At 45.5% G+C, this 13,514-nt stretch overlaps 1 protein-coding gene across 4 annotated transcripts in view; it reads left to right on the plus strand.

The window, feature by feature from the left end:
- The window catches only part of LOC104147771 (PDZ domain-containing protein 2), a 213,056-nt gene that overhangs the window by 169,188 nt on the left and 30,354 nt on the right, over positions 1 to 13,514 (plus strand). For all 4 annotated transcript variants that reach the window (XM_068925089.1, XM_068925090.1, XM_068925091.1 and 1 more), the window contains 7 exons: positions 3,880 to 3,991; positions 6,210 to 6,358; positions 6,979 to 7,098; positions 9,630 to 9,744; positions 11,487 to 11,560; positions 11,728 to 11,953; positions 13,041 to 13,158. In XM_068925089.1, the coding sequence (XP_068781190.1) occupies positions 3,880 to 3,991; positions 6,210 to 6,358; positions 6,979 to 7,098; positions 9,630 to 9,744; positions 11,487 to 11,560; positions 11,728 to 11,953; positions 13,041 to 13,158 (914 nt within the window). The remainder of the gene's footprint in view (positions 1 to 3,879; positions 3,992 to 6,209; positions 6,359 to 6,978; positions 7,099 to 9,629; positions 9,745 to 11,486; positions 11,561 to 11,727; positions 11,954 to 13,040; positions 13,159 to 13,514) is intronic.

Below are 13,514 nucleotides of genomic sequence, written 5' to 3' on the forward strand. Positions count from 1 at the left end.
TTACGGTCCTGGCAGCCGGCTTGAGACAGTAAAGCGATACTTTCACGTGTGGCCAGAAGGATAAGGTGGAGCTGCATTTTTTTCTTGTCTAAGTTACGACAGTGCAGCCAACATCGGAGCCAAAGATTACAGACACGCGGCTATTGGGAGTTCTTGAAAGCTTTGTGGATTGGATTTCTGAGTGTTTTCAGAGTAGGATAAAACCCTTGGTGGTTTATTAGACAAGCTCAACAACTTAAATAAGATCTACTTCACAGCATATATCGTGAGTGCTAGAATGTCTTCCCCAAAATGTTTATAACCCATGTCAGAAAAGCATTTTTGCTAAAATAAGAAATAAACAGAGCCATAGGTAATTTAGATGTTTTTACTTCTTACTGGAGTCTGAAGCAAAGTTGGATAAAATGTAATTTCAGGAAGCCACTAAGAATGTCTTGAGGCTGTACTTGGTGTTTGCATGCACATGCCCTTCGCCAGATCATACGTGCAGTTGGGTGTTTCCTGTCTGTAGGCTGACAGCCTCTAGGATTGCACAGTAATGACGTGAAGGGACGGGTTGTATTTTATTAATGGAGGTGGTGATTCTCTTCTGTTCTTCCTCCTATGCCTCCAGGTTGAAATCCGTGTAACTGTAAAATGCGTCTGTATTTGCTTCTGTTGCGTAGTTAAAATAAATAAATAAAAGTGGGAAGTCTCCAGACTGAAAGAAAGCCCTGTGTAGTAGAAACTTGGGATGTACCAAATGGTTGGCTCTTGAGCCCTGGCTCAGTGTGGGCATACGATATAACAGCGCACGTTTTAGAGTATGTGTGTGTAGGCTGCTGCCGACTGACCCGAGTTTCTTCTCCTGCGCTCTGAGCTGCAGGAAGCAAGCAGCTTTGGGCAGGAAGCTGTGTGGTCATGTCAGGTGCAACGGCCTGTGGCCGTTTGCAGTGCCGAAATGAAACGGCTCTGCAGCGCTGGACCATGCCCAGGTCCTAGGAACGCGAGGTTGGGTCCATCCCTGTCTGTCAGGACAGACGTCTTCTGTGTCTCTGCGCCGGGGTTTGCTCCGGGGCTGGGAGGACTCTGGTTCCTGCTCAGGAGGGGTCTGAGGAAAGGGTCCCTGCTCAGTCCCCCATGGAAACGCTCGTGGCGACGGAGAGGTTTGAAGGAGGAGGCTTGGCAAGAGCAAGCAGGCAGCGTGCTTGGCACTTCCTAGCTGCAGCTTTTGGGCACTGGGAGAAGGTCAGGAAGGAGGAAGCAGCAAGAAGCTGAGATGGGTGGAAGATGGGAGAGACGTGAGGCACTGGGAGAGGCGGCAGGGAATCCAGTAGGGGTAAAGAGAGCAGCTGGGAAGAGGCTTAGTTTGTAAGGATGGGCAAAGATTAAGTGGGGGGATTACTTATGTAAAATGAAGTGCACTTTTTCATTAAATATGCAGATTGGTCTTACCTGTGTATATGCCCTCCAGCTCCTTTAGTTGACTTGCTAAATTAACGCAGCTGTACAGCCTGGTACCACCTCGCGCTGCTGTGAGTGGAAGGCGGCACCCTCTCTGCGGCGTGGAGACAAAACTGGCTGCTTCAGTTAGGCATCCTGTCGTGTTTTTCTCTATCCCTATGTTTCAAACATTCCTCATCCACAGAATTAGTGCTGCTCCTGGGCACCGGATTGTTTCTCACTGCCCTGAAACCACCAGATATGTGATTTTTGTGTGTTGGTACAAGTGATTTCTGCCCTCTGCAAGGGAGGTGTTCTCCCTTGTAATAGATATTCTCACTTACATGATCAATTTCAGCACAACTTTGTTTAAACAGCCATATTTTAGGCACGCTCTCAAGGAGATTGTAGAGAGGGTTGGTGATTCTTTGGCTGTGACCTAGTCCGTGATGGTTCGGGTATTTGGGGTGGGGGGGGACTTTTTGGTCTGAATTCTTGCATCTTTTCTGGAAAGAATCCCTCACAAGGACAGCCAAATTGCAAGCAGTGATTTTATTAGACTAATAAGTTATTTTGTTCTTCGGATGAATCACGTTACGTGGAACTAAGTTGCAGAGCATGTGGTACTAGGTGTGGACTCTGGGGTCGTTGCTGCAACGCATTGAAAAATCAACAAATAGTGGCTAGAACGTGCGAGTTGTAAAACTGTGTGTAGCTGTTAATGTTGAAGGCTCCTGTTCAGCCTGGAGAAGAGAAGACTGAGAGGCGATCTCATAAATGTGTACAAGTATCTGAAGGGGGAGTGTCAAGAGGATGAGGCCAGCCTCTTCTCCGTGGTGCCCAGCAACAGGACAAGAGGCAATGGGCAGAAACTGAACCACAGGAAGTTCCATCTGAACCTGAGGAAAAACTTCTTCCCTGTGAGGGTGACAGAGCACTGGAACAGGTTGCCCAGAGAGGTGGTGGAGTCTCCTTCGCTGGAGATATTCAAAAGCCGTCTGGATGTGATCCTGGGCAATATTCTCTAGGTGACCCTGCTTGAGCAGGGAGGTTGGACTAGATGATCTCCAGAGGTCCCTTCCAACCTCAACGATTCTGTGATTCTGAGATGAAAAAAAGCCAAAATTGAATAGCAGTTTCCATTCTAGTTCCCTGTTATTGGCTATCTTTTTCTTTTCCTGACGTTTTTATTCTTTGAATTGAAATCATAAGGTCTAGACCCTGTGCAGATTCGTTCTGGTTTTCTTGTTTTTGGGAGAAGAGGGTTTGTGAGATAGGAGGCAGATTCTTTGCAGAAACAATTCTGCCATTTTTAATCTTGCAAATTGAGAATAGAATTTATTTTTTAACAATAAAAGATGTACTTGGTGGTTTGGGGGGATTTTTTTTTTAACTGACTCTTATAGCCAGTTTATATGGCAGACTAAAAGTATCATGTGAACAGTAAGTAGCTTGTATTGGAAATTTGCTCTCCTTGTCACAGTGTTTCTAAAATTGTACAGGGAACGCGTGGCAGATGTGAAAGCATGGTGTTAGGGTATGAGTAAGGAGCACTTTGAGGATCACTGGCTAGTGGCACATCCTGGAAACTCTCACTCAACGTAGTTCGGTAAAGGAAGTATGGGAGAGGGGAAAAAAATCGCCCGGGTCTTCCGTGATGCATAGGTTGAGGAGAGCCTTTGCATGTTTTGTAAAGCATGTACTTGAGCAGCTTGGCACCTCTTCAGAGAGACCTACTCAGAAAGGACGTGTGTGACCTTGCTGCTGAAGGTGGCAGGTCTGTAGATTGTCACTTTATATTGTCACCTGCACCTGGGCAAATGCCAGTAGCCTTTGACGCTCACCTTGCACTTGTCAGCGCAAGGCAGCGGACAGTGGATGAGCAGGTTCCTCGTGTCTCTGCGCATTTACTCAGGGTTGCAGGGATGTGATTCAACATGTAAATTTAAGTTGAACATTTCTAAACTTTGGAGTGTTTAGCTGTGTAACCCTCATAACCTTCTGTTGAATTAGCTTTTTATCCAGAATATGCGTTGGTACGTGTTGTGGACGCTAGCAATAAAATAGCACTCTAAGTGGTCGTGTCTGTAAAGATGCTGTTGTGGTGCCTCTGGAAGTTTGTTGAGCTGAACGAACAGCAGTAAAAGCTACACTAAAAATTTTGTGACAGTGCGTGGAGAAGCTCCTGAATGAGCTGGTTTGGGTACTGGAGGCACGGTACCCTGCAGAGGATTGCTGTCTCAACATGCCCAGAGGTAAAAATATTTAATAATATCCACAGGTACTCCTGAAAATTACTGACTGAAACGTGTGCTGGCTTAATACAATGACATGCTTTGGAAAATGGTGATGTGCAGTGGAATTTTCTCTCTCTTATACCGATAAAAATGAGAACAACTCCATCATCTTCTCTGATTTGCAGGTAAATTGGGTTTTCTGTTTTTTGTTGTTTTTAAGGTCATGGAAACAGAGAAGTTTCAAGATCCAGCTTGTGCAGAAGTGTCCAAAGGAAACAACCAGAGTCCAACTCCAGGAAGTGGCATATTGAAATACAGAAGTCGATCCCAAGGTAAAGCAAGGTGGATAAAAGATAGCAGTTGTAGAATTTTTACATTGTGTATTTCTTTTAGCTCTCTAAAAGTGAGATAGTTTTCTTTCCTTTGGAAATCATATTAGTTTAATTTGGAATGAGAATTCCAGCTGTAAAATGTTTACATTCAGCTTCCTGAGTTAAACTATTATATTGACAGAAAGATGAAGCAAAGTTTTTGGAAGCTTCTTTTTCTTTCTTTTCTTTTTCTTTTTTTTCTTTTTTTAAGTGGGGAGGAGTCTTTTGAAACACTTATCACCAAAATACCCATTAGGGCAAATACGCCACACACTTTCTATCGCCTGGTGCCCAAGTCTTAACGGTAAGCCGTGTGCAGAGCTCAATCCCTTTCTCATCCCTAAGGCTCTTAGAGACTCCCTCCCTCCTGTGTTCACCTTAATTTCCATTTACTCAGATATTTTTAGTATCCTGCAGGCAGATCCTCTGAAAGCAATACGTATTTAAAATCCTGGCCTGCGGCAACCGCTCAGAGTTTACTGTGGGGGCAGAGCCGCTGACCCCAATGGATGGGCCGTCAGTGCGGGGCATACTGGGGTCTAGCCCTCGTTTCTGGTGGGTGCTGATGCCCCGGGCTGCGGGTGAGCCTGGGGCAAGGGTAGCCCCCTCCAGCCGGGTCTGCCACACGGGAAGGGGATGGCATTCAGAGGCAGAGAGAAAAGACCAGGGAGGGTGGCTCTTCTCCTAGAAGAGAGTTTCCCACCGCGGATCTGGTCTGGAGTCTGTGGTCCCTGGGCTGCAGCCGTGCTCTGCTGGCAGTTCAACCCGCCTTGCCTTGCCTTGCCGTGTTTTTGGACAGGGATAGCGGAGGCTGCTGGGTTCTGGGCTGAACCCCGTTGTGCCTTGTGCTCGTCCAAAGCAGCCGGCTCCAGTTCCTGAGGCAGAGGAGGGGAGGTAGATGAGTGGGGAAGGCTTAGTTGTGGGTCCCTCGCGGGTTTGGGAGTGAAGGATATGCCAGGAGGCTGGGTCTTGCCAAAATAGCCAGCCTGGGTGTGTTTGGCAGCAGCACCCTGCATGCCTAGGGACTGGGAGTTTTAAAACCAGAGGTTACTTTGGACTCCGAAGCAGGGTGCGGGTTGGGAATTGCACTCTTGGAGATGGGCACAAATTCCACCTCTGGGAGTGGTTGTAAAATCATGTTAAAGCTTGGTAAAAACAAGCTACTGCCCCCAGCTCTGCATTCTCTCTGCGCCTCCCTTGTGCTGGCACCAGTGGTTACACAGCCTCCTGCTGAGGAGGAGGTGGCCCAAAATGGGTTTGGGGCTCTGCTGGGTAAATTTGCAGTGGATGTGCCTCCTATGCATGGCCCATGAGCCCTGTCTAGTGCAAAGACAGGGTGGCGGAAGGAGAAGGAAAAGCAGAGCTGCCCCCTTCAGTGGCAGCTGCAATTTAACTTGTGGTTTTGAAGCCACATCATTAAAATCTGACTTGTCTGAATTTTGTCTGTGTCTCAGATTTTCATCTGTAAAACACAGGTTGCCCTGTGTGACAGGGAAATTGCAAGGATAAAGGCGCGGGAGCTGCTGTGAATGGGGGTCATGTAGGTACCTCGGAGAAATGAGAATTGGAGGAGCCCCGTTGTGAGGAATGGGGAACTCTCTGACTAATTACAGGATGTCCTTCAAGACAGACAATTCTGTTTCTAATGTGAATTCTGTTTCTACATTCTTCTCCCCTTCAAGACATCTAGGATTGTTGCTAGAAGGGAAGAAAATAACATTTATTTGGCACGTTTTTCCTTTCTCCGTTCCGGAAAAATTTCCCTCAAAGTGACATGACGCGTCCAGAAACGTGTACAGCTACAGTGTCATGTCTTTTAATTTTAAATAAATGGAGTTTGAGCGCTTAGCGCAGTGCAAGTGCCATTGGGTGAGAACAGCTGAATTTCTTTTCTGTCCCAGAGCTACTGGCTCAATTATCTTTTTACTTACCACCACAAGCGACAGTTCTGAAGACTTCAGCATCGTGAATGATCTTATAAAGCCTAGGGCAGCAGGAAAAGTTTTTATTTGAGGATGATCAAATTTAGCTTGTAACTGCCCGGTGGCGTGCTGCATAGTGTTGTTGAAAGGTATTGTTTAAGTTAGGATTTGCGAGGAGGTGATTATTGCATGCTGGCGCGAGGATAACCCAGTCCGGAGATATTTGTTGGATGTGGCATTTCTTTGGTTTTCCCTAGGTGCCGGATCCCGATTAGAATCCGTGGGAGAAGATGACGAGCTGACAGTGGAGAATGGTGACTCGAACTACGAAATAGCAGTAAAATATTCCCGAGGAGGGAGAAAACACTCTCTCCCCCAGCAGCTGGAAGCGGCAGGAGCCAGGCAGGTGGGTAGAAAGCCCGGCTCTGAGCAGCTTGGTTTCCTTTGTCAGCTTGTACTTGATCCTTTAGGATCTGTATGACTCTTCTGAGAAGAGACTGTAGTGAAATGTGACTGCATATGTCAATCAGGGAGACTGAAACCAAACTTTGACACCAAAAACAGGATACGCTAGCTGCAGATGGAGAACTACTGTGCTGTGAGGACGGTGAAAGGTGGTGCTTCTGCTATGGCCGGGTACTCAGGCTGATAGATATGAGATCTAGTTGTAGAAATGTGAGCACAGAGAAGCCCTGCTTCTCTTTATTTTAATCACATGATGATGTAGGCATTTTTTAGCAGATAAGGACTTCACTATATCATGAATCTTCTAAATTTGTGACTGGTACATTACAAAATGCTCTTACAGTGTGAAATATGGGGAAATTATGGCAAAATTCACTTTGATTGTAATGAGCAAGGTCTTTGTCTCCTCAATGCTTATTTGACTTTATCATGTGTTTCTTTTTGCTCTTGTCTGTAAGATTCCTCCCCCCCTCCCTGATACATGCAATTTTCCCAGCGTGACGTCCCAGTGCCTGTGCCAGGCAATCAGAGTAACTTCCCATGTTTGCTCCTGTTTATTAGGACTACCAGATTGTGAAGAAGTCTACCCGCTCCTTCAGTGCTGCCCAGGTGGAATCTCCATGGAGACTGACCCAGCCGTCCATTATTTCTAACATTGTCCTGATGAAAGGGCAAGGCAAGGTGAGCTTTTCTGCATGTGGCTGGTTCCTCGTGTGTAGTCCGAGCTGGCGTTTAAGAGCCTAAGGCATCTCCAAGTCCCATGACTTCCAGCACCTGACTGTTTATTAAAGTAAAGGTGTGCCTGGTTGTGACCGTCAAAGGTGGCCAACAATAGTAACAATACGTTCCGTTTTCAAAAGTGAACGCCAAAGTTACACCTGCAAAATACGGGGGAAGTGATGTTTGTGGCACGCACTTTGGGCGAGGTGGCTTCGATTCTGATGTGGTGAGTCTGGTCATTACCGAGATATCAAGTAGTATTAACAGGCCTATAAATATGTATGTCTGTGCAAGATAGGTGCTGCTACGGAAGAGTACCTGTTGGCATGCATATTTATGGACGAGCATGTTTTATCTCCATGGAATCTGTATACATTTAAAAAAAAAAAAAACCCACAGTAAATTAAATCCAAAGATAGGTTCCTGGTTGATTGTTTCTCTGAGAGTCCTGAATTCTCTGGGTCATAGAGTCCTCTTATCCCCCCCCCCCCCCCACCAGTAATGTGTTTGCACATTTGCTAGGTGCCAGCTGGCTGAACGCTGAGGGAGTAGAAATGGATTTTCCCAATCTAATCCACGCTAGTATGGGAGCTCTTGCTTAAATATGCTAAAAATGTGCTTTTTTGGTTGAAATACTGTTTCAAAATCGTCCGATGAATGTATTTTGGACTAAAATGCCTTATTTTGACTTTCAAGCTTGAGTACAAAATGAATTCTTTGCTATGCTTTAGATTCACCAAAGAGTTAGAAATAACAGTTGCCCTGATAGGTTGGCTCACAGCTACTATAGCTCTCCTTGATTTGGGGGCTTCAGGTCTTTCATGACATTTTCAAGCAAGTATTTCTTGGGTGTTTTTTTTTTTTTGCACTTATTTATTTTTTTGAAGCTGTTTTTCTTATGAGAACGGCCTTAATTTCTCCCCATGTGACAAGGCTCCCCCTCCCGCCTTTCTGCAGTTGACTCCAGGGGATTATGAAGCAGTTGGTAGCATGCAAACTGCAGTGACGGTGAACCACCTCAAACAGCGGCCGTTTCAAGTACCTTTCACTCCTTTTTGGGCAATCACTTTTCTTTGGATAAGCACTGTCTGCAGTCTGTATAGTAGCATTCACTCTCTTATCTCTATGCAGACCTGGGACTTGCAGAGTATTTTCATGGAGTCCTTGTGTTCAGATGGCTCAGAGCCAAGTGTCTGACCTTTTTTTCCCCCCTTTAGGTAGATCTGGGGGGTGTGTGTGGGGGGGAGCTTTTCCCCCAGGGAGCTGCAGCACCTCTCCAGGAAGGTGCACTAATGTGGGAACCGTTGTGCCTTCCAGCAGTATTTCTCCTAGCCCAGCTCTGGGAGCTGCGGGGAGAACCGCTGTGGATGTGCGTTGGAGCAGCCAGGGCCCCAGGCTCTCTCTCTGTAGTTTACTTTGTGGTTGATTATTGCACGGAAAACCCTCGTTTGAGTTATTTTGGGATACGAGGTGGAGATGCGATCCCTTCTTTCTAGTAGTTTGATAAGGTGTTACTCATTTCCAAAAGCTCATAACAATCAATAATAAATGGTTGTCTGCCTCGTATTCAGAGTAACACAAAAGAGGCCGTGGGTAGTAACCGGGTTGTGAACACGGTGTTAGTGTCTGCTGTGCCAGCTCCCCTCAGCTAGACAGCGCTGCCTGAGGCTCTAGTAATAACCATCGCTTCAGATCATTGAAGCACAACAGTTTCTCACTTCCCTTGTCCACCTGGTTGGTGACTTTTCTCCTTAGTATATAAAATATGCAAACAGGGGTGACAAGAGGAGAAATACAGGGCAATGGATCAAGGAAGTGATTCGGCTGGGAAATCAGAAGAAGGGGGAGAGGTTTGTTCTGCTGGGCTCATTCATTCCCTGATCAGCTTTCAAGATGGTCCCCCAGCCAGCCGGGGCAGTGCAGGGGCAAGAGCTAACAGATGGAGCCCTGGGGAATATGTTGATCTAGATTTATTTAAATATAGCGTGGTACATGTCTCCAGAATAATTAAAAATGTGCATGTGCATGACAGCCTCCCCACGCTGGCCCTTTCGGCTGCATTCCTGACATTACAGCACTGACCTTATGTCATGTTCTTAAGCTTTTCTTTTTCCTGAGGAAATGCAGGATCTGTGACAGCAGAGAAAACTACAGTTAATCCTGGATATAGATCTCAGGGGTGGGAATCCTCTGGCAATGTGTTACGGTTTTTAAAAGTGGAATAGGACAACTCAAAGCCATTGGTCCTATGTTCCACAAAAATAACTTTTTGCCTTTTAGTCTGATGTGCCTGCTGCTACTTTGTGGGCTGTTGATATTAGAGTGAAAGTAAATGGGGAGATGCAAGCAGAGAATAAGATTGGGATGTGGTTCATCAGAAGCTATTACATTTTCATCTTTCCTTTGTCCTGTACATTATCAGGCAGTCTTTTTCAGACAGGTGATAATAGAATAAGGTGCCAGCTGTGCATCTCTTCCTCCTTTTCTTGTAGGGTCTTGGATTCAGCATTGTGGGAGGTCAGGACTCTGCTCGTGGACGCATGGGGATTTTTGTGAAGACTATATTCCCAAATGGCGCAGCTGCTGCTGATGGAAGACTTAAAGAAGGTACAGTAGAGAGAATTCAATTGAATATAGAGGGCCACAACGGGATATTGTTTCAGTGCAGCAGAAAGAAAATCAAGTACTGCTTTATTTAGGCCCTTGGCCATCTCCAGGAGACTGTGGAGGATATAACACACCCTGCCCGTCTGCCTGGGGAAGATTGATCATAGGAGTTAACTCGATTATGTTGCATTTTGAGAAGGGAAAACTACAGCATGAAACTTTTTTTTTTTCCTTGCCATCTTCAGTGAACCTTATTTGACCAAGCCATAAGTTCCACTTCTTCAGTTGGGGCGGGACGCTGGTAGCAGTGAAACGTATCTCTCCAGCCAACGTTTGGCCTAGAGGTGCTTGGCCAAGCAGGGGTTATACAGAAGGGCACGCTTGGGAGAGTCTCTTCTAGACCTTTGTGATCTCTGAGCCTCTTTGCAGTCTCCGAGCCTTACGGTATGATTTAGATGTGAATAAACAAGGAAGGGTCATAACCAGGCAAATAAAAGAGGAAGGATAGGATTGGCATAAGATAACACAGCTGTTTAAAGAAGCAGGTATATCCTAATTTTTTTTTTTTTTTTTTTTTTTTTTTACTACTTTTCCAGTCTTGATCTCTGAGCTGGGTGTATGGACTGCTCTGTGTGCGTTAGGACACTGCTCTGAGTTCTCCTGTGCCAGGCAGACTCTTACATGCTTAAAAGTACAAAGTGACCCTGAAGGTAGAACAGTGATTTACAGCTCTTCTGCAGGAACTGGGTTACTTGTCTTTCCCAAAAAGCTGTTCCTGTGTTACTTCTCTCCTTCTCATATCATCGTTTCCCTCTTTACATCTCATCACACTTGTTGCGTTTGAGGCTCTTTTTGGTGCCAACTCTCGAACTTCCTGCCAGAAAGAAGCGGGGGTCCCTGGAGCATAGGTTGTGCGCTGACCGTGGGAAGCCAATAAGTAGCAGCTGTCCCATAAACCCACCAAGCCTTCACAGGATATTCAGAGCTCATACACTCATGTTTTTACTGGGACTAAGGAAGGAGAGGAGGGGAAGACTTGGCTGATGACATCGCCCCATCTAATTGTGCACAGATGTAACTGTACTTAAAATCGCAGAAAGCAGATCTGGATTCTGCTCACTTTGCCCTCCTTTTTAAAAAAAAAAAAAAAAAAAAAAAAAGAAGGTAGACCCAGAGTCTGGAAGCTTGTAATAGGTGGGCAGGCATGTGGTGGTGGTTGTTCATTGGGGTGAGGAGGGCATTCACTATCACAGTGTGTGAGCTACTCGCTTTTCTCTCTGCGTGTGCTTAGTGAGTGGAGCACATTTGCTTTCTGTACGTGGATGGAAGGCCAGTTTTCTTTGAACAGGCTTTGGTGTGATGTGCTGTAGTGTTTCACTTAAATTCTCATTTCTCTTACTGATGCTCACTAAAGAAAGGGAGTTTTGTGGTCGCTTTGGACTTCATGTTATGAGCGTCTACATTTCAGGCTGCAGTTAAAATATGTAGTGTTTTCAGTTTGTTTGTTATTATAAGAACATTAAAGATCCCTGCTGAAGAACAGGCTTTACTCTGCTAACTCATCACTCTATTAACTTGTAAAGGCATCAGGACAAGTGAAAACAAACTGAGAATAGTAAAAGGCTTTTTATTGAGCAGTAAATTGGAATCCACATGGTAGCAGGTTGCTTTATTTATGAGAAGTTTTGCTACATCTCTATACTTTTTATATTGCTGACTTCATTTTTGTATCTGATTACCAGGGGATGAAATACTAGAAGTTAATGGAGAATCTTTACAAGGGCTGACCCACCAGGAGGCCATTCAGAGGTTTAAGGTAACAAGCGTAGTACCGAGAGAGACATCCGTGCTTCTCTTCATTCAGTGCCGTTTAGCACCCTCAGCTTTATGCTTTCGCTGCCGCAATTTATTGTGTGCAAGTTTACTGGCAAATGTTGGCGTCTCATATCGTCTTACCTGGTGGTTTCTCTGATGTCTCTCTAGCAACTCAAGAAAGGTGTGGTGACCCTCACTGTGCGCACGAGGCTGCGCAGCCCCAGTCTCACGCCCTGTGTGACTCCCACCTTGTTGAGCCGATCCAGCTCGCCCAGCTCCAGTGCCAGCGGAAGCACACCCGTCACCGGCTCTGACGACATGGACAGCTCCTCCTCCAGCCGCAAAGGCCCCGGCCCAAAGGATAGGATCGTCATGGATGTGACGCTCAATAAAGGTTGAAAGTTCATTGAAATGCGCTCGGAGAATGTAGCCCTGTTTACTCTGGGAATATGTTAATAGTTCTAATACCCAGGGCACCTGGCCATGTCATTCTGGTCTTGGAGAGCTCTCTGTGAACCACAGGATGGTGGAGAACGTCATTCTCTAACGCAGAGCCTTTTGAAGAGGTCCCCTTTTCACGTTTTGCTGCTCCCAGAGTCAGGAGGAGGCTCTTCCTCATAGCGGCATCCATGCTGCTGGAAGGAGGATGCTGTGAGGTGCCAGCTGAAATGTGAATCAGCCTCTCTACAGCCCACATAGCCGTATCCTTCTGGTAAAGGGCAGCCCTGAAGGTGGCTAACACACACAGTGCTTTCAGCATTGCCCAGATGAGCTATCTGAACTCCTTCATGAGGTCTTCTCTCATTAACAATAACAGTACAGGCTAAACTTGGAACATACACTACATGTAGTGGGATGACTCTATCCACCTTAAAGGCTTGAGTGATGACTTTAAAGGTTAGATGAAAAATTTGGAGAAAGAAGGTCAGAAATCCAGTAATTCCTACTTCAGGTACCCTGTTCCATGAAAGAAAGCAGAGGTAAAAATGAACAGGGGAAATTAATTAAACCACCGATGACTTCTTATGTTTCTTCGTGTCTCTTTGAGGGATGCCATGCAGGTATTTAACAAAATACTGTGTTACAGTTGGCAGTGTTTTTTCACATTTTATGAAATAATTTAAAGAGTTACATCTTTATTTTATTGCTTTCCCACTCCTTTATGTCTTGGACCTGATCAGTCCTTGTGCGACACTTCCAATCCCGGGCAATTCCCAAGGTACTCTGAAAATTTGCCATTAATTTGCCATTAATCCTCTCAACGATGGTCCTCAGAAAACAGTCAAGATCAGGTATTTTCAATCCTGATTTCCACTGTGGGTCTTGGCTTCCTGAATGCCTGCACCTAAGGCCAGCCCTGAAACAATACGTGATTCTTGGCCTCAGATGTGATGTGGGAACACAAACACTTGTGTGTCCGGTGTGATTACAATCTGCAGGGACTCAACAGTACTTTTCTTTGTACTTTTTGTTTTTCACAGAGCCAGGGGTTGGGCTAGGCATTGGTGCCTGTTGTCTCACGCTGGAAAATAGTTCTCCAGGGATATACATTCACAGCCTGGCCCCAGGATCAGTGGCTAAAATGGATGGCAGATTAAGGTTAGTTAAAGCAAAAACGTGCTAGAGTAGTTTTACAATAAAATGGATCGAGACTTTGTTTTCGCCAGTCGGTTGATGTAGCGGGGAGGGGATTTATGCTTAAGTGTTCACCAGAAAGAAAACATTTAAGTAAAGGCATTCCAGAGTGGTATTTAATATCGAAGAGACATTCTTCTGTGTCATGGAAGCAGCATGATAGTTGAGGTTTGGGTTTTTCTTTCTTTCTTTTTTTTTTTTTAATTCTCTATATAGAAAATGGAGCGTAATAGCACCCTTCAAGAAAGCGGAGCAGCCAGAAATGCAGCCTCATTGATTTTTATCAGAGCTGCCTCCAGAGACCCCAGGTTGGCAAGATG

Source organism: Struthio camelus, chromosome W (assembly GCF_040807025.1).
Source record: "Struthio camelus isolate bStrCam1 chromosome W, bStrCam1.hap1, whole genome shotgun sequence".
Taxonomy (NCBI): domain Eukaryota; kingdom Metazoa; phylum Chordata; class Aves; order Struthioniformes; family Struthionidae; genus Struthio; species Struthio camelus.